We start from the raw sequence: 25,041 nt of genomic DNA, 5'->3' as shown, positions 1-25,041 counted from the left end.
CTTAACAACCAAAGCAAAACACAAAGCTATCACTCCCACATGTGCACGTGTGTGCAAACAGACACAGACACACAAACCTCCTTCCTTAGGTCTTAAGAAATATTGTTGAGAATCCTGCCCTTGACTAACATCACCCAAAGAAATATGTCCCACTCAAAGAAGTATCTCCTTAATAAGTCTGAGACATCAGAAAAACACAGCTTAAAATTATTTCCACATTTACACTGTCATTAATAACATCACACAAGTTAAGCAAGCTGAAATGAATGCTTCGTACTTAGTAATCTAGAAACAAAAAAGATCGCCACAAAGGATATGCAGATAGTTTCCAATAAATAATTGTCAAGGCCTAGTATTAAAAAATTTAAAAGCGGCAATAAAAATCAGAACTTTAGTAGCATAAAGATACCTGTCAAATAACTTTTCCTAGCTCTTGTCTTTTCTAATTGAGAAAAAGAAACAAAATAGAGCTCAAATTCACCTATGGCATCAACAAGCAGAATTAGCATTGTTACTTGAAATGACATGAAAGTTGCACATAGCCATTAGCAACAGATTAATACAGCAATATCACTCAAAACACAACAGTATAAAAAGCTGTAACAACATAGTTCTTTCGCTGGTTTTTGGGTAAGATTGTCTTAGACCAATTCTATTACAGCTCATCTCTACAGGGAAAAAAAGTATTTCTATGGAAGTTATAACTGAAGCACAAATTAAGCAGTAAAGACATGTGTAGGGCTTAAACATATGCAGTTAAAGAAACTCCTAGGGCCAAACAGCATCGTGACACATGAATTTTAAATTTCTCACCTGTTCTGCAACTCTGATTCCTGAAAATCCTACAGGAAAAATCTTAGCTCTGATTAATAATGTTATACGTTAAGTGGCAGTCAACGTTCTGTTTGATTTGCAGCTTCTCCCCCACCCCTAATAAGCAAACTAAAATTCAAGCTTCCCCCAAATCATTCTGCTCAGAAACACACCGATTCATACCGTTCTCCAAACAAATGACTTGGTGTTCTGCATAAACCAAGAGATATCATAACAGAAAACACATATGCCTGTATGAGACTGACTAAAGGGAAGACAAAACAGACAAACACTGCAAGGTCTGATCATTACATTATGTAGAAGTGGAAAGATTAGCAGGAATGTTGGTACTTACTGTGCCTGGCTCTCTGTCTGCTCCCGCAGTAACCAAGAAATGCACAGACATGCCCGTTCAGACACAGAGGCAAGAACAGAAATAAAAAAGGGGGGAAAAAAAAATTAGAACACAAGCCGTGAACAGTTTTAAAATGGCTTTTATTTATATAAGTCATTGCACATTCCTAATACAGTGATTTCCTGAAAATTACAGTATTTTGTAAACATGATTTACAGTTTAACCATACACAAAGCCTAGTTTTATTTCATGACAGAATAAATTATTTTCTTTTCAAAAATTAGTCAAGTGCAATTTTGCCCAATATTTAATTGTGTACTAGAATTTAAGCCTATGAAACTAAAGTAACAGATGCAATTATCTATATCTTTTGTTTGAACACATTCACTTCAAAATTTAACTTTTCATTCCCTCTACCTTCCCACCCACCCATTTAACAACATTACTTTCTTTGAAAAAAATTACCCATTATGCAGTTTAACAGTTTTCCACAATATGGTGCAGGCCACTGGTATTACAACTAAGCATTTGCCAGGATGTCAAAATGCCCTGCGAACTATAGAGCAGGTGACACCTAGCGATCCCCATTTCAAATACTGACAAAATTCCAAGCTGAATTTTGCTTCAGTGGTATATATGCAGACATTTTTAAGTTTGCTAACAGTTTTTTCTCATTCTATATAACTTGAATTCTTTAGAGATGCACACAGTTTGCAGCAATGTGCAAATCTGACAATGTCCTAATCAGGCCTGCCATGCCTCTCACCTCTGTGGTGTTCTGCATCGTGATGCTTCTTGTCATCTTTTATTGCCAAGTGAGACTGCCCACCCAAAGCACTAGACAGGGCAAGAAGGCCAGCACTGCTTCCCAGTGGAGGGATTCCTGGAGGCTGAAGTCCTGATGGATGTGGTGTTAGAGGCACTGGAGGTCCATGGCCATGGGAGAGATGTTGAGCCTGCAACTGCTGCTGCTGTTCCCAGCGGTATCATCATCCCCAGAAGAACAATGCATAGCACATAGTTTGGGAAGGAGAGGGGAGAAGTTTGGTTAATTTTTGAGAATCAACAGTGTATTTTTTCATTTGTTCCTTTACTTTAAATCTACCCTCTCCTCTTTGTCCCACCACACTATACATATTGCATTATGTCATGCTGTCCATGGACAGCTCTAATCATGTCCCATAAAACAAAAAAAGGCTATCTGGATACTTCTTGTGTAGCCCAAGGAATATATTCAATTACTGTAGGTTGTTTTGGGCAGTTACTGCCCACCACAGTGTCACTGGTGACAAACAGCAGCGGCAGAAGCCCGCATACCTTTCCCTTTCTACCTAAAGGAGTATCGCTGCTCTGGGAAAAAAACAAGTTTCACTGGCAAGATTGATTTAAACTTCCCCAACCCCATTCCCCCAACTTGTAAACAGTAAGTAGGTTTCTATTTTGAATATTTAAAAAATCCTAAAAGACACCGCTCAATTTCATATTTAGTGTAGTTAACTATTTTATTCTAGCCAAGCTTTTGGAAAAAAAAAATAATCATGAAACAACACTGTGTTTAGGAACCAATTTTGGGCTTAAAATCCAGGTATTCCAGATAGCATCAATAAGGCCATGGAATTCCCAACAAGAAACGTGATATTAATGAATTAAAATATCTCCATCTGTTTCAAAAGCAGCTTGCAAGATCAATATCATAATGAGTGGACATACAACCCTATAACCAATCTGGCAAAATAACCTGTAAGCAGTTTTAGAAACAGAGTCTTTATAATCTAATGACTTCCCCATAGTTTAGATATTAAGATATTTTCTAGTTAAAGCTGTTATGGTTTTATTAACACTTTCCAAGTTCAGCTAACCAGTTAATTTGTCAAAAATGCTCAGCACAGATTTATTTAGAAAATAAAGCTTCAAAACCATCTTTCTTTAGCTTAGTCATAGCTCCCCTTTAGTCTGCTATAGGTAAACAGATTTTCTGCCTCTTTCCTGCTTCCTTATGCCTGGGCATATGAACAGAAGACAGAACAAACCTCTCCACCTTGGCCATGCTGCACCATCCCTCTTCTGAAGGCAGACACCATGAAAAAAGCTCAAGTACCACCCAATTCATGGGATCAAAGAGAAGACAGATAAGCAAATGCCTGAACAGGATGAGCTCAGCTAGACATAAGAATCTGACCTGGTGAATGCCAGTGGTCATGTAAGAGCAGGCAAAATTGTTACAGTACTGCTGACAGCTACTGAAATCATACCTAGACTCAAGCTCCCAATATTTTACTAGTTACTCCAAAATAACTCAAAGTAATGCAGAAATATTTTATCTGCTTCCACGGGTCCCAAGACTCTTCAAGACAAACTGTCAACAATACCTGCATAATGTCTACTGGCATATTAATGATTTAATTTATTACTATTTAGATAACTACTGCACGCCTACACTTTTATTTCTCATAAGCCCATCCCAAGACATGCCTTGAGCTGTTTATAAATTTACGTGGACACAAGTGACTGATGCTGAAGAACTCTGAACTGGACCTGCTAATCTTTCACTTTTATGCTGTCCCAACTGTAAAGCAGCCATCATTTACTTATTTTTTATATACAAGACAAATCTTAAAATTTACTGCAATCTCTTTAGTCAATTTTATAAAGCCACAAGTTTACCAAATCTTTCTCTCACCATACATCAGGAATTTCTTTTCACATGCTGCATAAAAAGCCTTGCTAGTCTTCACTATAAAATGTACATCTGATCCCTATTCTTGACAACTTTTCAGTATGTTTAAGAAGTAAGATAAGAGAGAGGTAGTTCTTATTCTTCTATTTTAATGTGTTTACAAGTCAAAAACTAACATTTTGAGAGAAGTATTATTTTTATTTGAAGTAGTTAAAGCAGAAGACCACCTTCTACAAAATCAAGCAGCTATTAGTAGTGAAAGTTCATTTAACTGAAGAAGTGTCAATAAAGACCACTGTAAAGTCTGCGGGGGTTTTGTTTGCAGTTTTTTTGTTGGTTTTTGTTCGTTTTGTTTTGTTGGGTTCTTTTTGTTCCAGCCAGAACAAGAGGACATCTCTCTTCTCACAGACTTGTATAAAGACTAGTAGTTTCCAGCATGTTTCACCAAATCAGGAGATAACCTGATGTTTTGGCAGGCTTTCTCAGAGAGATAGTATCTAAGTTGTTCCCTTTCTCATTGACCACTTAAGCCAGGTCAGTCACCTGCACTCTAGCCATGAGACAAGATGCATCAGCAGTACTGTACTGCATTGGTCTTACTTGTCCCCAGCTGTACTACTACGTTGTATTACCTGGTTGTGGTGTGCAATTGGCTAAGAACAAAAAGTAATTTATCCCTTCCAAATTGGTTTCATGGAGAAAAACCTGCTCCCTTCTCCAACAGTGAGCTCAAATTAGCTTTTTTTGCAGTGTAGGCATGAGAAGGTCAAAACAGGGAAATTAAGTTAAACTGTTTCCATTCTTGTCCCTATCCCTTCAGGAAGCCTACCAAGATTCCCTTTATTCATGCCTCTCTTGCTTGGTTTAATTAGCAAACAAGTTAACCCATATAATTTCAGGAAGCATAGCCTAATGTCCTTAGAAATCAAACTGTTAGGGACACGTTACCTACAATTTCCCTGGCTCTGCTTTGCAGCCTACACACAGGGTAGTCCCAGAAATGAGGAACAGATTAATTCCCTCTAACAGGTTCTGAGGCTGAAAGCACGTGAGAAGAAAAGCTATGTCCTGTTTCTGATGGGACTACATACCAAGGGCAGGCAGTAAAGCCCAGTGTAAGGTGTGCAACGGAATACGAGAGCTGTAAGTGGAAAATCATCACTCTGCATTAACACCTTAGCAACTTTGCAAAATAGTTACTGAGGGTAGCAAAGGAAAATGGTACCCAAAGACACTCAGGTATGCAACTACTTTAAACAGATTTAAGACTGAAAACCTCATTGTGGTCTTTTAAGCCAAGAAAGGTATATTGTGGTTTAATGTTTACTATCTGAGGCTCACTGCTATTTAAGACTGAAGTATATTGATTTATTGTTTATATATTACCTATTTGTAATAGGTTTAAAGTTTTCCCTAACATGTAAAAGTGATCCTTTCCAGAAGTTCATGCTCTTTTTATTTAAAAAACTTGAATTGTTAGAAGTATATTGTATTCTCTTTTTAGAATGGGAAAAGGGAATATGCGTTGCACACAAAGGAAAAAACTGAAGACCAATGAGATAGAGAACAGCAGCGCTCACCAGATGTATTTAGTAACTAGACATTTGCCATAGTAGATCCTAGAAACAATTATGTTATGCATATAATCGCTTTCCCGTCACTTCAAAGACACTAATGCCTTTTAAGAGGTTAGCGGCAGTGAGATATAAAACTGAAAAAGCTGGCAGCGGTATCATGGTCTACTAGGCATGTTCATTAGCGCTTAATTAAAAACTAGACACCTGCCATAAGAAACGTGCTCAAAGAAGGATGAGTAACAGGTCTGTCTTACTACCAATTATTATCATTACTTGCAGAGCAAGGGCTGTGGCCACTTTCAGAGGGAAGTGGGAAGGTAGAGAAGAGTGCAACGATGCATACGTAAGTGACTGCACTGAGATAATTAGCCATCACATTGATTTTAGAAGCATCAGTAGTTCACCCACCATTTTGCAAAAACAGAAGTTCTTCATATTTGCAAAAGGAGAATCAGATTACTCTACCATCTAGATGCAGGTTTTAATGCCTCAATGTTTTTTCTCTAGTGTACTCCTAACCAGACCACAAAGACCCAAAAATCAACATATGAAAAGTACAGCACTTGCTTTTTAAGGCAATTTTAACAATTTTAAAGGCAGGACAGTGTTTTCCCTCCAACACCATAGGCAAGTTCCAGCTATAAAGAGCTCTTTAACTAAGACTTAAAATTTGGAATTAATCTTCAGTATCTGCCAGAGACTTCCAAAGACAGAGTTAGGAAATCTGTTTCACAAAGACTTACTATACGTAAACAATGACATGTCTCCTTTAGGTTCCTTGCTTATCAAGATAGAGCACGAGGTCCTACAATCTCCACTTCCCACCTAAAAGTAGCTCTGTTGAGGTCACAAACACCTATGGCTTACTTAAAAATCTAGTTTGAATTCCTAGCTTTGAACAGCGCATTCTTCTGTTCTTAAACAGATGTGTGAAGTACTATTCAGTATCTTTGAAAAGCACTGAATTAAGCGTTCAGATGTGATTGTAAATTAACAGTGGAAAAAAGGTTATACCTGGTCACAAACTACAACAGCTGTCATCTTTTGTGCCCTTCTAAATAAACACCTGAGAGTAGAAAAAGTTCAAAAAAATCTTATCAGCACTAGCACCAGTAATACTATCAACAGATTACCCCAAGCTCCACAGAGGAGTTTTGAAAAAGTATTTGGCAAGCACAAAAGCCATTTAGAGACCTAAAATGTAAAGGGCACTATTTCATGTCAACTTCTGTAAACCTGAAGAAAAGTGATTTTGCTAAACTCAAGCAGGCAGAAAGACATGAGAGAAAAACATGTATTACTGTGTTCGATTTCATTGCCATAATCTCTCCTTTCCCAAAGGGAAGTCTTCAGGTTTTTTATTTACTTGCTTAAGTAGCAGAAAGAAGTGAGAGCCTGTATCAAATGTCTAAGGCCAATGAACATATGAGGGCCACGGTCTGAGCACATACAGCTAGTTGAACAAGCAATAACCTTCTCCCTTGCTGTTTAGAAAGACTCTTAAAACCAACATTGCAAATGTTATCTTCCAAAAAAAGGAAAAAACTCACGGTTATGCTCCTGTCAGATCCAGTCTTCTCCCTCATTCTAAAAAAATCCAAACCCCTGCACACACAACCCATGCTACCGACAGTCAAATCTAGCAGGGGTATAAACTCATTATACAGTCAAAGCCATTAATTCAAATTTGCATTTAAATTTCTGTAGGTACTTTCAAAAGAGTGTTTCAGCTACAGGGAAGAACATAATGCAGGATGACAAACAACATCCCTTAAGAATATATCCACATTCTTCTACAATGTCAGTGGACAAGGGAAGAGCTACAGAAGTCATCCACCTAGACTTCTGGAAGGCCTTTGATATGGTCCCTCACAACATTCTTGCCACTCAAGTGGTGAGATGGGTTTGATGGAAGGCTTGTTAGAAGAATGAGGAACTAGCTGAATGACCACATCCAAAGAGTCAATGAGACTCAATCTAAAAAGGGTCAATGGCTCAACATCCCAGTGGAAACCAGTAACTAGTGGTGTCCCTCAAGGGTCCATAATGGGACCAACACTATTCAGTATCTTCATCAATGACACAGACAGTGGGATTGAGTGCACCCTCAGCAAGTTTCCTGAGTGTTGCAGCTGATTCACTTCAGGGACAGGATGCCATCTAGAGGGACATGGACAAGCTCGAGAAGTGGGCCTGTGTGAACCTCATGAGGTTCAAGAAGGCCAAGTGTAAGGTCCTGCACCTGGGCTGGGGCAACTCCCAGTATCAATACAGGCTGGGAGATGAAGTGATTGAGAGCGGGCCTGTGGAAAAGGCCTGTGGATACTTGTGCATAAAAAATTGGACAAGTGTCAGTAATGTGCACTTGCAGCCCAGAAGGCAAATAATTTCCTGGGTTGCATCAAAAGAAGAGTGGCCAGCAGGGTGTGGGAGGAGATCCTCCCCCTCTAACCTGCTGTCATGAGACCCCACCTGGAGTACTGCGTGCAGCTCTGGAGTGCCCAGTACAAGAAAGACATGGACCTGTTGAAGCAGGTCCAGAGGAGGGCAACAAAAATTATCAGAGTGCTGGAACACCTCTCCTATGAAGAAAGGCTGAAAAAGTCGTGTTTTTTCAGCCTGGAGAAGAGAAGGCTCCAGGGAGACCTTATTGCAGCCTTTCAATACATAAAGTGGGCCTATAAGAAAGATGGAGAGAGACTTTTTACCAGGCCCTGTAGTGACAGGACAATGGGCAACAGTTTTAAACTGAAAAGGGTAGGTTTAGATTGGACATAAGGAAGAAACTTCTTACAATGAGGGTGGTGAGACACCAGAACAGGTTGCCCAGAGAAGTTGTGGGTGCCCCATCATTTGAAGTGTTCAAGGTCAGGCTGGACAGGGCTTTGCACAACTTGATCTAGTGAGAGATGTCCCTGCCCACGGCAGAGGGAGTGGACTTGATCACCTCCAATACAAAGCATTCTATGATTCTATGATAAGTGAAGGGACTGATACATGAGCTACCAATATGGATTGTTTACTACTCTACTACTACTCAACTTACTGCTCTGCTACTACTACTACTTTTCTAACTTTGCTTCAGCAGCAGAAGCTGTATTTCCTACTCATTGCTGTTGGATGTTTCTTTCTCCTTGCCAGGATCGACATTACACTAACTAATCACAAAGCGTGTTAGCAGTCCCTGCAAGACACTTCCTTCTGATGTTTAACCCTGATCTTCAATACTGTACCAGCAATCTGCAGAACTAAGCTCTGTGTTTGCTTTCTTTTGCTGATGACACAGAACTGGGAGGAGTCGCTCATACACCACATGCCTATACTACCATTCACAGGGACCTCAAGAGGCTGGAAAAATAGGCTGGCAGGAATCTCACAAAGTTCAGCAAGGGGAATTGCAAAGTCCTGCACCTGGGGAGGAACAATCTCACACAACAAAATATGCTGGGGGCCGTCCAGATGGAAGGCAGTTATGTAGAAAAGGACCTGGGAGTCCTGGCAGACATCAGCTTGAACATGAACCAGCAATGTGCCCTGGTGGCAAAGCAGGTTGAGTAGCATCCTGGGCTGCATTCAACAAAGTATTGCTAGCAGGTCAAGGGAGGTGATCCTTCCCCTCTACTCATCACCGTTGAGGCCACACCTGGAATATTGTGTCCCCTTCTGGGCTTCCCAGTACAAGAGAGACATGGACATAATGGAGAGCATCCAATGAAGGGCCACAAAGATGATTAAAGGCCTGGAGAATCTCACAAATGAGGACAGGCTGAGAGAGGTGGGACTGTGTAGCCTAGAGAAGGCTCAGGAGGGATCTTATCAAGGTATACAAATAGCTGAAGGGAGGGTGCAAAGAATCATCGAATTGCTGAGGTTGGCAGGGACCTTTAAGATCATCAAGTCCAACCTTTAACCTACCCTGACAAAAGCCACTTCTAAACCATATCCCTAAGTGCCCCATCTACCCTTTTTTTAAACACCTCCAAGGCTGGTGAATCCACCACCTCCCTGGGCAGCCCATTCCAATGTTTAATAACCCTTTCAGTGAAAAAATGTTTCCTAATATCCAATCTAAACCTCCCCTGACATAACCTGAACCCGCTTCCTCTCGTCCTATCACTTGTCACCAGGGAGAAGAGGTCAGCCCCCATCTCTCTACAACCTCCTTTCAGGTAGTTGTAGAGGGTGATGAGGTCTCCCCTCAGCCTCCTCTTCTCCAGGCTAAATAACCCCAGCTCCCTCAGTCGTTCTTCATAAGGTTTGTAAGAAGATAGAGCCAGGCTCTTTACAGTGGTGCCCAATAACATGGCAAGATGCAATGAGCATGAACTGAAACAATGGAGGCCTCTTGAACATAAGGAGACACTTTGTTTTATTGTGATGGTGACTGAGCACTGGCACAAGCTGCTGAGGGAGGTTGTGGAGTCTCCATCCTTGAAGATACTCAAAAACCATATGGACTTAGTCTTGCACAACTGCCTATAAGTGGTCCTGCTTAAGCAGTGGGGATGGACCAGATGATCTTTAGGGGTCCCATCTTACCTGAGGCATTCTATGTTTCTTCAGTTCTCATTACTCGCTTCTTTCTCCCTTTTTTAAACAAGTTTTAGAAAAATGAGTCAGCTACTACTATTATTGCTTAATTTTCTACCTCATTCCTTTGAGACATCTGTGTTTATTTTGGTTCATTTGGTTTCCTTACTTCCTCTTCTTCTAAATGTGCAGATTTTATTCTGACAGATAGGAAGTTACACTATACCACAGCAAACAAACTTGAAAGTGCCCACCACTGCATCTCTAGCTAGTGAGCCGAGAATGGAGCCTTTGTAGTTTTGTAGAAGTTATTTGAAAACTATCCATTATGTGAACAAGACACAGTGCCTTGGGTGCAGGAATAGAATGTCCCTTCAGAACAAAGAAACAGTGTCCTCAGCAAGCCTCTTCCATCTATAAACCATGAGAAATGTCATTGTACTAGAGATTTAAGTCCACAGAAGGACAGTATTGGCAAAAGCTATCCAAAGCCATATATTTCATACATATAAAATTTGTGTGTCAGTGGCATGACAAAAGACCCAGCTGTCTCATGGGAAAAATCCTGTTCCTTTCGTATGCTTTATTACAGAAGATACATAAGATAGCGTCTTTGGGTCTTACCATTTATTTTCCAGTCCTACAAAAAAAAAAAAACAAAACACCAAACTTTTTACTGTATAAAGAATTGATGACAGAAAGTAAATATCAAATTCAGAAAGAAAAAAAAAAAATCTTCAGTTTGTTATCTGTTATTGTCTCCTACTATGAAAACATGCTTTAAGCTAATGTTACATTTCTGAACAGAAGGCTCCCCAAAGTTTTTCACAGTTCCGGTTTCCACTTGTTCAAACACCACAAACCACACTAGTATGTCTCAATTGCACATCAACTTTTTTTAAGCAGTAAGGGGTCATATAAGTTGCCTCACATAAGCCAGTAAACTGATGCTATACTGGTATAAAGGCAGCTTCCCCCTCATGACACACTGTTCTCAAGCAGTCCTTTTCTCACAAATTAACTTCATCCCTAAGTTAATTGAAATAAGGTTGAGAAGTTTTAATTCACTGCTTTGCTGATACAGTGATTATAAGCACACTAACAAACTAAGCCCTTCTGCCACCTTTATCTATTATTTTTTAAAAAAACCAAAACAATCAGATATAAGACCCTCAGCATGCGCAAAGTACTCCATAAAGCTACTGCAAAACAACGTGAAGTTTATGGTTCTCAATTGGAGTCTGTTTTCCTAACTCCTTTTTCTACTTGGTCCCTTGATTCCTTCCTCCCTGTGTTATTTCCGTCCTTCTCAGAATTCATTTTCAGTCCTGTATTATGGAATCCTCCTTTAGGTACCTTGTGTCCTCTTTCACAGAATCATAGAATCATTTAAGTTGGAAAAGACCCTTGGGATCATCAAGTCCCACCATCATCTCCACTCTACAAAGTTCTCCCTTACACCATATCCCCCAACACCACATCTAAACGAGTCTTAAACACATTCAGGGATGGTGACTCCACCACCTCCCTGGGCAGCCTATTCCAGTGTCTGACCACTCCTTCTGTGAAGAATTTTTTTCCTAATGTCTAAACCTACCCTGTTGCAGCCTGAACCCATTCCCTCTTGTTCTATCACTAATTACCTGTGAGAAGAGACCAGCACAAATCTCTCTGCAATGTCCTTTCAAGTAGTTGTAGAGAGTGATGAGGTCTCCCGTCAGCCTCCTCTTCCTCAAACTAAACAGTCCCAGCTCCTTCAATCGCTCCTCACAAGGTTTATTCTCTAGGCCCTTCACCAGCTTCGTTGCCCTCCTCTGCACTCACTCCAGCACCTCGGTATCTCTCTCATATTGAGGTGCCCAGAACTGGACACAGTACTCAAGGTGTGGCCTCACCAGTGCTGAGTACAGGGGGATAATCACCTCCCTCCTTCTGCTGGTCACACTATTTCTAATACAAGCCAGGATGCCATTGGCCCTCTTGGCCACCTGGGCACAGTGCTGGCTCATGTTCATCCGCTTGTCAATTAGAACTTCCAGGTCCTTTTCTGCCAGGCAGCTCTCCAGCCACACTTCCCCAAGCCTGTAGCGATGCATGGGTTGTTGTGGCCCAAGTGCAGGACCCGGCACTTGGCCTTGTTGAAGCACATTCCATTGGCATTGGCCCATCGGTCCAATCTATCAAAGTCTCTTGTCGAGCCTCCCTATCCTCATGTAGATCAACACTCCTGCTTAACTTTGTGTCATCTGCAGACTTGCTGATGATACACTCTATGTCCTTATCAAGGTCATCAATGAAGATGTTAAACAGAAATGGTCCCAACACAGAGCCCTGAGGGACACCACTTGTGACCGGCTGCCAGCTGGATTTAACTCCATAGACAGCCACTCTTTGGGACTGTCCAGCCAGCCAGTGCTTGTTCTTCAGAAAACTCAAAATAGAAAAAGCAATGCTGATTTCACCTGGGTCATGAAGATTGAAAAGACCACTTCATGATCTGGTGCTCTCACTACACTTTTAGACTGATGCATACCTGTTTCACTGTAGAATGTATTTCTTCCACACATTTATGCTACACAGTTCTGCTATAGAATACTAAGCCTGGCCAGCACTAGAGTCTGGTTTGTTTTTTTCTCCTTGCTTCAGAGATTAAACTGCATTCTTTAATCTTGCTAAAGTAAGGAAAGTTAGCATAAACACTTAGATGCATAATTCCCCATACATTTGCTCTATAAGGCTAAAAGTTCTTCTCTATTTAAAGAAAGAAAATAAAAACTAGTTGCACTCATGTAGCTGCCACACTAACTTCTCTGAAACAAAAATAAGTATTTATTGATTGGTGATGTAGTTCAAGAGGAAAAAAGATTCTACAGAAAAATTACAACACACGAAAAGAACACAGATTCTAACATGGGACCAGCAAACCACTGGCATACATGGGTCGCCTCCAAAAACCCCACAGAACGCAATTAAGATAGCCAACAAGGTTCGAAGCAGTTACACTGAAGCCTGCATCTACCAAGCAAAACTCTAAATTCAATTTTTCATCACTACAAAAGGAAGGGTTTGGGTTTTTTTGAGAGCTCCTTGAAATCCTTATATAAGACATATAAATACTAAGTATATTCTTTAGCATGAGGAATGTTTTTTGTTAAATGAGGAAAATGAAGCCTCTCAACATAAGAAGGGCTTGGGTTGCTATCAATTCAAATTGCATAGGTAGTCCCAACTTACCTACAAGTACACACACCCTATTTCTGTTGAACCTGAACATCCCATTTTTCTATTTTAATATTGTAGTTAGCTTCACAGTACAGAACTCAGATACAGGTCCTCAGTGCTTCCCAACATAATGCAAATCGCAAATATAATTCCCAAAGGTAGCTTATTAACCATTGATTAGTTCCCACATCACCATTACAGATCACAGAGACGGCAAGAGAGAAAGCAGCACTCTATTTTAACACTATGCTGATTAGCAACTCTAATCTTTGCTGTGCCTTTCTGTTTCACTTTAAACAGCTACGTCTCTCTGCCCTTTCTTCTGGCATTTTGGCAGGCATGCCCAGGCACCAGAATTAGAACTATAAAGAGATATTACACTTCAGGGCTCTTCAAAAAAAGAGATCGCTCTTGTAAACAGTAGTGACAGATGTGGGTGACCCCACCCAAATGATTTGTCACCACACCCAGTGAATGCGCACATCAGCTGTTTATCTGTGAAGTGATCAGCAATTAACTATTTAATAAAAGTTTAGTGATAATTGTTAAATGTCAAGATTTTTAACATCCCATTAACATAGAGGGAATAATTACATAGTACTGCCAGCATGACTGGCACTTTCACAAGATTAGATCTGCACTAGCAGCCTACACTGTGGAGCCTCTGTGGATCGTCCCACGCCGGCAGAGCCCTGCAGCGAGGACGCAGGATATTGCCAGCAGATGGAATTCTTCCAGTTCAGCGACATCTTCTCCCCAAGGTGCATTAGCACTCCGCTGGTGTAGTTGCATTCACGTAAGGTCCTTTGCCAGCTGAAAAGAAGGGTTTTCTTCCCTCCTCCATGCTTTTAGGCACTGTAAGTCAACCTAAAACTTCATAGCTTGTACCAAGTACAGACCCATTGAAGCGTGGCTAGTACTTGTATCAGCAGCTATGCTGGCAAGCAGCCCATGAACTAAAGAAGCCCTTTTGCTAGCATAACCTTATATGTATATACACATATACAACATTTTATATATCATATATACACTAAGATATATTTATCTTAATATATCGTTACATACTACATATACTGTATATTAAATATTTTTATATATTCTACAAACTGGTCTGTATATATTACAAATAGATATATATTGTTTGTTTATACTTTTATATAAAAATATAAAAGTTCTTCTGTGTGTTTGTATATATAGCTTTTTCATATATAGCTATTCTTCTAAAAATACATATTTACAGGACTGGCTTAAGAACAGTTCCTATCTCAAACAGCTTATAGCAAAAAAAAGGAAACAGAAACAAGTCAGAAGAGCAAGTTCTTAAGGGTCCTTGTATTAACAATGTTTGGGGGTTTTATTGCCCCTTAGGTTAAATAATGTTGGTGGGATTTTTTTCCCCCCTTAGGTGAAATTCTGAAGAAATAAGGGACAAACAGCAAAGCTGAAGTTGTATTGGAGGAAAGAAAGACCCTGCAACAATGGAAGAACCACAGAAGCGTTTATAAAGGACAGATGCCACAGGGCAGGAGGGAGTGGAGGGCTAGAGTCAGAGTAAAAATGGAAAAAATGATCCTTGTGCAGGAAAATATGTCTTCACCAAAGGACTTCCCAGACTCTAAAGGAAAGTAACAAATTCAAAACCACAGAAGATGACCTTAAATTCTTTTGGTCCAGACAAGACAAAGTCTGTTTTTTTGAAACCAGTTACATTCTTCTGATCACTGTCTGTGTAAGTCAGTTTTCGAACAAAGCTTTTCTTTAGACAAGTACATATTGCTTTCTCTGAAGAGTCAGAGGCAAGCCTTAAGTCTCTAGAATGAAGCTGTCAGCACACATTGCTTCTGGTTTGCAGAAACTGCCAACACATTTTTTTTTATGGGGCAACCATAAATTCCTGCTATTACTCACCTTCTAACCTCAAATCTACATGTTTGCCTTTTTAAGCTACTGTTAGCATGATGCTACCATCCAACAACACTTCAAAAGCATGTTCCTGCTGCCACAGCAGCCAAAACCAACCAGTTCAAACATGAACCAATTTGGGAATGACTTAAAAGATATTACTCTAGGGGGGCTTATTACTGACATATGATTATCTTAAAAAATATTTATTTTCCTTCCAGGCTCTTTTAGTCTCCAGAAGTTTAAATCTTTTGGAACATGAAGACAATAACAATGGGGTAGAAAGACTTAATATTTACAGTACTTGCATCCACACAAATCTCCTCCAGCCCCCTCTGCACCTATCTCTGCACTGCCCTACTCCCACTCACTCCATCTTTGTCACAGTCACCCAATTACAGGTATGTTTTACCTGTGCAGTCCACACCAAGAACTAACCCCTTCTCCCATCAGCACACTGTCAGTTCACCTCAGTGCATCAGTGTTTGCTTCTCAAAACTAGACCTTAGTTCCTTTCGGATCCGTATGCTTCATTCGTTGCACCTCTTTCTCCTACTGCAAAGTAGTCCAATTCACAGGTCTGCATCATTCAACATGTGAACTCCAAACACCCTTCTGTATTCCTACTCATGTTGCAGGACAACTCCAGGACCATGCTTTGCTTAATTTCACCTCATGTGCAGTCCCAGCTGAGTCCTCTCTTGCCTGGGCCAACTGATTTATTCTTCCCATCCAACTCCTTCTTCCTCCAAAACTACCACATCTCAGACTTCATTAAAGAAAAGCAACAAAGCTCACATCACATCTTTATCTCGGCCTACTTGCTGACTCTTCACCTGCTCCAGTTCTTCAACTTGTCTTACCAAGTATGATTGCAAAGCAGACATTTGTAAGAGATGTACGCTCATGTCTTCAGTCTGTCTCCTTTTACTTCCTTGCTAACTTAGGGAAAAAGTGGGTAACAGTTACAAAAACTATCTTCAAACATGGAAAGCTATTCTGCCTGCATATGCTTCAATCAAGAGAGGTGGCTCTGAATCACTCTCTAGAAGAAGCAATCCTTTCCTCTGGGATTAAATAGCCTACCCTTCTGTGCCAATGAATTTTATATACATATTGACACTCCTCTGCCTCAACCACTTTCAAAAGCCAACCCATCCCTAACCCTCATTTTGTCTTTCCAGTAGCCCTTCCATATTGTCTTTATTAAAACTCACTGAACACACTTTCTGTAAATCCTTGCCTTGAACTGCATTCCGCCAGCATTTTGACCCAACTTTAGTCTTTTCCATTCCACCAAAACTACTCCTTCCAAAGCAATCTGTTTAACAGAACCATTTGGAGTCAAGTTCATAGAAAGAAGGAATAATTTCTTCTAGCTTCTACCTACCTAACCCTTCCTGAAACCACATTCTCCATTGAATTTTCTGGTCTTCTGTTTGCTATTGCCACATACACAGGTTTTTCTGATCTTACCAGTGCCCCCCCGCACCTTTGATCTGCTGCAAAACAGGCCAACTTAACAGCTCCACACCATTCAACATGTACATCCCATATCCCCAACCTCTGCTCAGCGGGCAGTAATCTAGCAAGCAGTACCAACTCACTGTTGGTACCCTCACATGCTCATCTCATCAGCATCTACCTTCTCTCTGTATTCATAGTTGCAGCCATGCAGCTTCAGGTTTGAGATCTAGCCAACTGCATTTTTTTCCAGCCATCTCCCTTTCACTACTTCCTTGAAAGCTGTTTAGCTTCACAAATTTGTAACCATATACTTGGTCTCACCTTTGACTTGTAACTTAGATCTAGATGAAAGAGCCACCTAAAGATCTTTTGTTTTTATTTTTGGATGAGATCCAAGATGCAGCTTTTTCTATCCACCCACACGCGAAATCCTGCAAGATAAGGGAGGCCTGGTCTGCAGCTCAATCACATTTGACTTCTAGAGTCATTTGGCTCCTCTCTTGAATGACTACTGTCACGTTTAGGCATTACCCTCCTCTATATTGCTGCTCCTAGGTCCTCCGTTTCCTCATCAGTCCAGAGAGCAGGGAGTGTGTGTGAGGGTGGGTGTCAAATGGAAACCAACAGCATCTCATCGTTCACGTTTTACACACCATCTCCCAGGTTTTCTGTTTTGAGTAGGAACAAACTACCAATATACATCAATAATTTTTTCTTACTTTTCCTCAAACTTAGTGGCACTAACAATAAAAATCTGACCGTTGTTTGAGGGCTGGTATTTTGAGAATACTAACTGTCATGAAGACAAATATCATCTTCCTTTGCTACCTATTTTAAATTTAGTTTACAAGTCTGGAACCTTTGTATTCTAAAAGCACCTACCGTGACAGAATCCTAGCATGTAATTTAGGTTTCTATGTTTTTTTTAAAAAAGGAAAACATGGAGAATAACCCAGGATGTTGCCACACAACAGAGTTCCCATTGTCAGAATTTAGTAATTTAGACTTGGGTTTAGTTAGTTAATGTTAAAAGTGTCTTGTGCTCACTAGATCTCATTTTATTTAATTTAAAAGAACTAGGCAATTTTCCCACCCTCAGCACATAATGCAGATCATGGCTGAGGAGGATCTAAAGTAATGCTACAGCTGCTTAGCTCTTCCCTTGCACTAAGTTCTGCATTCATTTCTGCTCTAGTCTGTATTTCTATTTTATAATGAAACATACAGCCTGGTTATTTATAGGCTTTCTAAGGATTAACTACACACTCATAAGAATAAACCCTCAAGAGGTTAACCTCATCCTCTTAAGCTTCACACACTACAATCCCAGAGATAGCTGGCAACCACAGGCAAGAGAGAAAAAATAATCCCACATCTTGCTAATCCTTTAGCCAATCACCTCATGCAACAGTGGAGAGGCCTCTCGGAGGGCTACAACTCAATCTGTCTCAAGAGAACTGTCAATCCAAAAGATAGGTATTTCATAGCACCATTAGCAACCCACCTCAAAAGGCAAAATAAGACATACCTGGTTACTCAGCGGTACACTGATATCGTGCAACTAAAATGCAATCCTAAAAAAGATCCCAGTTTGCTGCTTCTATTTCCCATTCAGATATTTGCATATTCTGCTCATAGAACTACCTAGTTTATTATTTTGAAAGTAAATCTAACATATTTTGCATTGTTTACATCTACATAGACCAATTTAACTGTCCCTTATACTTCCTAGAATGAGCTTTGAGTACCTTTGAGTGATATGATCTGGCTGGAAAATCAAAAAAAAAAATTTTAAAAAAATCTCTTCATGGTAATCTACCTAATTCTTTCATACCATGATCTGGATTCTCCCTTAACACCAAGTGTGGACACTACCTGCAGCTGCCGTAGTGCCAAGGAGTTAACAGGTGCATTTACCTTTTAAGTTAAAGGTTGCTGTATTGTTTACTACTTATCTAGCAAAATCACTACTTAATTCAACTTTAATATAAAAAAAATATTGAATAATATCATTGAAAAAAATTGCCAAGGAAGTTGTTTAACTACGGCTGGTTGCTACCCTATGTCTGTAAGTTAAAGCTTTCAAGAACATGCAGGAGAAGTATAAGGCCAGAGATATGACTGTTAATAACCAAATATCTACAGTTCTTTCCTGAAGTAAGAATTTTTAATCAACACCGGGGATTAGCACTGCTTACAAACTCACTGAGTCCAACTATATTACTTTCTTTAAAATGTGTCAATTCACTCATTCTCTTTTATACGTGCTTAAGATGCAGTGATTCCAAAGCCTGGCTTTTGACTTTGTTGGTAAATTCTTTGAAAAATCTCAGTCCCATGAGACTACAAGTCCCTGTCCTCACAGTCTGTCCTCTAATAGGCTTCCACTTTTTCAACTGGGAATAGAAGTATGAAATAAAGGTGGTTCAAAATCATCTTGTATTTCAAAGAGTTGTTCCCACTAACTAAAGGCTTTGTTCCCTTCCAGAACTCACATATGGCCCCGCAGCAACCGGAATTGCTCTAACGCAGGCAAGCCAATTGGGAAACTCTTGAATCACCTAGTGTCAAGAAACAAAGGCACGAAAAGAGAGAAAGGGAGGAGGGGAAAGAAGTCAAACCCTGACAAAGCTGCCAATTTTATCTAATTAAGTGAAACTACATAAATGAACATCAGGTAGTAAAATTAAAGTTTCCTCCTATCCTCAAAATTTATTGTACATAAGTATCCTTGATAGTATGAGGCCAGAGGCTACGTGATTGCATCTTCTGCTGTTACAGATCGCTCGAGCCTATTTGCATTCTGAAAAGAAGTTTCATGATCTTTCATGCTCATAATAGATGTCTAAACCGTTAAATTACTATTTCTTTTCTTATCTTGAAAGACGCTGCACTTGAACAGCATGGCCCTTCCATTGCTCTTTACACAAAGTCCGGTCCCTGAACAATACTGACAGCTGCTATCAAACTGGGCCGCGCTGGCTGCCACTGCAGCTGCCGCTTGTAGGAACAGACAGGCTTCTGATGTCCCCTCCCCTCTGGGGAGAGGGCTTGACACACTGCATGCTCAGCGAGGGAGAGCAAAGGTCCACTGAATTGTCAACCCAATTTTATGCTATTCAGATTTTCCAGGATGCACACCGTGCCTTTCAAAAATCAAGCATATGTCAGAGCATGAAACTTATTGCGCGGCACAAGGTAATTATTGATCACATAAGACTGTAAAAAGTCACTGTGACATGCATCTAATTTTAGCATTATGTATATGCAAGCATTTACATGGTCAAAGAAATTTTGTGCCCAACGTGTTCATTTCCTCATTCACAGCTTTGGATTCATATGGCATCATTGAGAAGTCTTTCAGAAGACACAGGAAAGTATCTCTTCTGGTGAATCTTAGGTAACTTAAAAGGAAGAAGGTAAAGGCTTCTGTTCCTGCTTCCAAAGAGCTCCTTCCCTGCCCCCCAAAAAATTTCTTAATGGAATGTGGTAGATCCTATTGCTTTGAAAAGACTAACATGCTTGAGCTCACAAAGTTTAGTTTGGCTAAGTAGCACTATCCTAAGTCCAGCAAGAATGTTTTTAAATATATTTTAATATATATTTCCATCTACTTCATAAAATATTCTTTAAAACTAGTTCATTAAAAAGGGTTTTCCATTCCATTTTCATCCTAAAGAAGTGATTAATTTTAAAAAAATGCAAGAAAGTACAGTTCTCTAATCTTCGCTAATCAAATACCACAAATGTACATGTGCTGTATTTCAAAGATCAGATCAGGTATTCATAAAGTAATTCATTACACAAGCAAAGCACAGAGGAGATTGTGACAAATACAGATGTAATTGTGTGGGTTTCTAAGATGTGATTAGCAAATCAACTAAGTAACAGTCAAAATTTGATACGAAGGGAAAAAACAGCTCAGATTTGAAGGGGGGGGTATGTTTATGCAAAGCTAATCTGTCAAGTGTAATAAAGCAGCTTGAATAAAATTTAAGCTGAAAATCCACTGAAGCTCCCCATTTCAGGGAGGAAAAGCTATTAAAAGGAAATGAAGGTCACCCTCCCAGTTTATTTCACCTAATTGACTGCCAATAGCTTACCACAGGCAAACCGACTGCAGATCTGCAATTGAGAAACTGATGAAAGGAGAGTTTTCAAGCTGAGGCTCATTCTTTTAATCCTCCCTCACTCCTATTTTTTTTTTTCCATCTCCAGTTGGGATGTAATTTTAAGCACAGATGGATTAACTGGTTCCATTGTCTGTAGACGTCATTGGACTATGGCACTGTTAATCCGTACAGCAGCATGTCTAATTATCATTACAAAGTGTCTGAGGGAACTCTAAAGACCAGCAGGGCATCTTCTCACAAGCAATTAACATAAATTGATAAATGAGTAATTTGAATCCGCTCAAGGCGCTCACATATGAATAAAATCAGAAAGGACGGCTTCTTGTTTCGGCTACTTCTTTCACTTAGTCTGGAAGGGCAGAAAACATGAGAAATATTCTAGACTTAGTGGCGGGGGAAATGAACTCATGCAGTGGAAGGAATGTATGGTTCAGAAAGTTCATTAGTACAAAGTAAATGACTTGTGATTGACAACCAGTCACAAGCAAGTAGCATTAACTTATTTCAGCATATTTAGAAGCACAAACTTGGTGAAAGACTAATAGAACACTGTGTCAGACAATTAATACTACTTCAAAAGCCAGTGAAGTTTCTTTTCAATAGCTTCTTAATTTAAAAATCATGAAAGATTCACAAAAAAGGAAAAAGAAAGAAGAATGAATAGTTGTACAGGCTCCAAGAACTCAAGTGTCACAAAAAGCATGAGGCAAAGGTAACTAGATCAACTGACATATAATACCTACAAACAAACAACCAACTCTCCTAATAATTATATTTCTTGCAGGAAAACATTTGTTACTCACAACATTGCTGCACAAAATTATGTTCTGACAAAATAAACTATTAACTTTATCCCTGCTGAAATCTGTGTGATGCAAGGCAAACACTTCAGCAACACTGGGCAGCAAAACACTGTTAAATATCAAAACATTAAGCTTATTTTAAAAATAGCAAAGCAGTAAGATATGAAAGCAAGTTATACACACTGTAGGAGGTAGACCTGGAAGGCCACGTACCCCGATGATGGCATTCAGTTCAGCCATGGTCACTTGTTTGGCACGTTCTACAGCTTGGGCCACTTGCTGCTGATGCTATTAAAAGAAGAAGGGGTATGGGGAGGAATTTGTGTTAAGGTATTAACAACACCGAAATCAAACTAGGATCACAAACACCTGAATAACTGGTTTGCTTGCAGAAGACTAGGCTACCTAGTGCAAGATATCTGATGAAGGTAAAAGGTAGCAGTGCCCTATTTCTCACCCATTCAAAAGCAAACAAGAGCCCTGAAGACAGACAGCTCACCTCTTCCCCCATGCCACTTCAATATTAATTTTCTGGCAAATGAATAATCAGTTTCTAATTGAGTTGACAGGACTATAATGTCAACTTCACATTAGTGTCAATTTTAACAGTTATATATTGTGTGGCCACACCGCAAAGCCTACTGAAATTTCGAACAGGGAAAAGAAGTGCTTCACTGAACTCAACAAGAAGTACAAACATTCCTTGTAAACTGTAGAGTTTGAAAAGGCACATCCAAAATAACAGGCTTCAAAATGTAACAGCAGTTGCCCACAATATACTACCATCACAGTCATTCAGACCAGATGCAGGCTTTTAACCTTAAACTGTTTTGCATCTGAGCTAACAACTCACCTTTTACATTAACATTTCATACAAATTGCGTAGATAGACAAGATAAGCATGCTTATTTCACTACATTCACATTTGACAACTGAATATCGAACAAGCAGTCACCATGATTAGAAATGAAGGCATTTTGTTGCATTGGTAATATTTTACAGACTCCCACTCTCCTCAGGCAATGAATGAGGCTGAGCCATTGTCACTAGTTTGAACTCAGATTTGTTAGACCGAATTAGCAGGGGGTTTGCACACTTCAGCTATAACAGATGTTCCTTACACTTGTGTATTGTGATAAAATTAACATCTTAAAACTAGCTAATTTGCAAACAGAAAAGCAACATAATTGCACTTTAACAGCTGAACAGTTTTACTTACTTCCTGAGACAAAAATGGGATGACTTGTGCACAAATTGTATTCAATCTCTTGGCGATTTCTGTCTATAGAAGAAAAGCATTTTGATTAAAACTGTGTTTTACTTTTGTTGCCATATATCAACTAGTTTACAGGATTATATTAAGTTCCCACACTGAATAAGTAACAAAAAAAAATCCACATCTTCATATTACGGCAAATCAAAATAGTTAATATTTAGAGAGACAGAGATTTAGTCAGCTACTCTAGGACATCTGCCATGTCTAAAGCACCTAATCTGTATACACATTCAGGCACAAATCTGGTCCTTGTACATAGCTCATTAACAAGTAAAGCATTTTTGAAATCCATTAAATCCAAGATAAAGCCTTTTAAAAGGTAGATTTATTATTACTCAAATTATCAAGCAGCATAACATGACGGTGACAGGCATGGAAGAAAAATGTTTCTTTCATGATCAATTTTATCTGCTTATTAAAAGGTAAAATTAGTTTTGTTGACAGAAATACACCATCAGGAGTACAAAAGAAATACCAAAACAGAAGCGAGGCAGAATGGAGACAAAAGGTACAGACTTCTAAAACATCCATATTGAGAGATAATTAAAATAATGCAGAAAAAGAATCAGATCAGAAAACGTGATAGTCAACAACAACAAATTAGTGAAACCATGAGTAACAGGAGAACAATAAGGCTAGGAACCAGCAGAGAACAGAACAATCCTTCACTGAAAGCAGCAGAGACGACAGCAGGACGAAGTGTTTGCGTCCCAGTTTTTGACAGCATTATGCATCTCCCGCTTTTGTATCTCCCACTTTCATCATGTCAACCTGAACACAGGCTTTCTGGTAGGGTATAGGGATCTTTTTCTCTCATCACTCAGTCTTACCTGTGCTTACCACTTTTCAGACCTATACATCTGCCCACCATTGAGAACCACCATTATAATTAACCCTCAAGTCTTCAATGTACTTGCACAACTCCCGCAGTTTTCCTTAAAAACATCTCCTGTAGCACAGCTGCACAAAACCAAAATCAGCATACAGAGGTGCACACAGCCTATACACAAGCCACTCTGAACAGCTCTTGTCAGTCTCTTTTGTATCGTTAAGCGATGTAGATATTTCTTGGGGTTAAGACACAAGAAACAAGACATGCCTGCTGGAAATCGTTAAGACTTTCCACGAGATGACATGCATAAACATCACCAAAGATAAACTCTTTCAAAGAAGCCAGAAAACATTGCTAACTCATCTGCCAAGCCTTTCCATCAGAGTTTCTCAGGAAGACACTGCCATGTGCTGATCCTCACACATCAGTCAAGCAGTAATTAGGAGACAAAAGACACACCCGGCTTGTGTGTCTTAGCAAAGACAGTAGATTTAGGATCTAAAAACAGCTGGCAAGCTTTAACACCTCTTTCCTCACCTTTGACACTCAGGGAAAATAGCTGATAGCACTGTGACTTGTAAAACACCATGCCTCTGACCTAAACTGAACTATGCCACCTGACCAAAGCCTGGCATTTGGCACTTCCACGTTAAAGTTTTGTGGAGACAGGAGTGTCCAAAGCAGTTTGGGGATGGTTTCTTCCTAGGACAAAAAGGTTCCCTTCAAACACAGGCAGTGAAGGAACAGTTGCTTTACAGCGAACCTTTCTCCTCCTCCAACAAGGGGAACACATTTCTGTTCTCAACAAAAACAGCTGCCATTTCACATAGTACCACAGCAGTCTGTTTCCGTCTTGTTTGAGCCATGACCATAAAGTCTCTATCATTATTCTGTACATGGCCTTCAGTACAAACACCAGCAAAGGTAATACAAGGACGTCACCAACTTCACTATTATCAGTTATCAGACTTAACTATTACCAAATCTGTTGGTAATTTCAGTGTCTGTTAATTTACAAAAAAAAAAAAACCAACCCACATGATTGTGAGAATTTATGTACTAAAAGGGCATTTCTCCACATACTCAGGATGTGTCTCCACAAAGCAAGGTATGTCAGCTACGGAAAGAAAGTCTGTTACGTGGCAGTCTTCATTGGCTGATGTGTAGCTAAGATATTTAGGGTCCAATAATTTAATTGCCCTAGACCAATGGGAATACCTTTATTGTCAGAACAGAAACAGGATGAATCATAGGAGGTGGTAAAAGGGGAAAGAAAAGAGTGAAACAAGAAGAAACTCATTTGGTTCCTAATGAAGAGTTCTTTGGCCTGTATGGCCTACACGAAGTCTCCCTATTCTGTAATATGGAGCCAAGTATCCTTACTGTAGCTGTAAAAAAAAAAAAAAAAAAAAATCTATTTTGAGTAGAGTCTATAAAACATCCAAGTCGTCCAT

The 25,041-nt window shown here is 39.6% G+C and overlaps 1 protein-coding gene across 5 annotated transcripts in view; it reads right to left on the bottom strand.

Annotated features, from left to right (window-relative positions):
• TLE1 (TLE family member 1, transcriptional corepressor) overlaps positions 1-25,041 on the bottom strand; it is a 78,380-nt gene that overhangs the window by 33,447 nt on the left and 19,892 nt on the right. For 3 of the 5 annotated variants that reach the window (XM_063319483.1, XM_063319488.1, XM_063319484.1), the window contains exons 5-8: positions 22,699-22,761; positions 21,663-21,767; positions 1,935-2,139; positions 1,169-1,185 (exon numbers count right to left, since the gene is read on the bottom strand). In XM_063319483.1, coding sequence (XP_063175553.1) covers positions 1,169-1,185; positions 1,935-2,139; positions 21,663-21,767; positions 22,699-22,761 — 390 coding nt within the window. The remainder of the gene's footprint in view (positions 1-1,168; positions 1,186-1,934; positions 2,140-21,662; positions 21,768-22,698; positions 22,762-25,041) is intronic. The other 2 variants (XM_063319485.1, XM_063319486.1) reach the window with 2 other exon arrangements.

The sequence above is a fragment of the Chroicocephalus ridibundus genome, chromosome Z (assembly GCF_963924245.1).
Source record: "Chroicocephalus ridibundus chromosome Z, bChrRid1.1, whole genome shotgun sequence".
NCBI lineage: Eukaryota > Metazoa > Chordata > Aves > Charadriiformes > Laridae > Chroicocephalus > Chroicocephalus ridibundus.
Note: the sequence above shows the minus strand (reverse complement) of the source record. Positions and strands in the feature narration are given on the sequence as shown.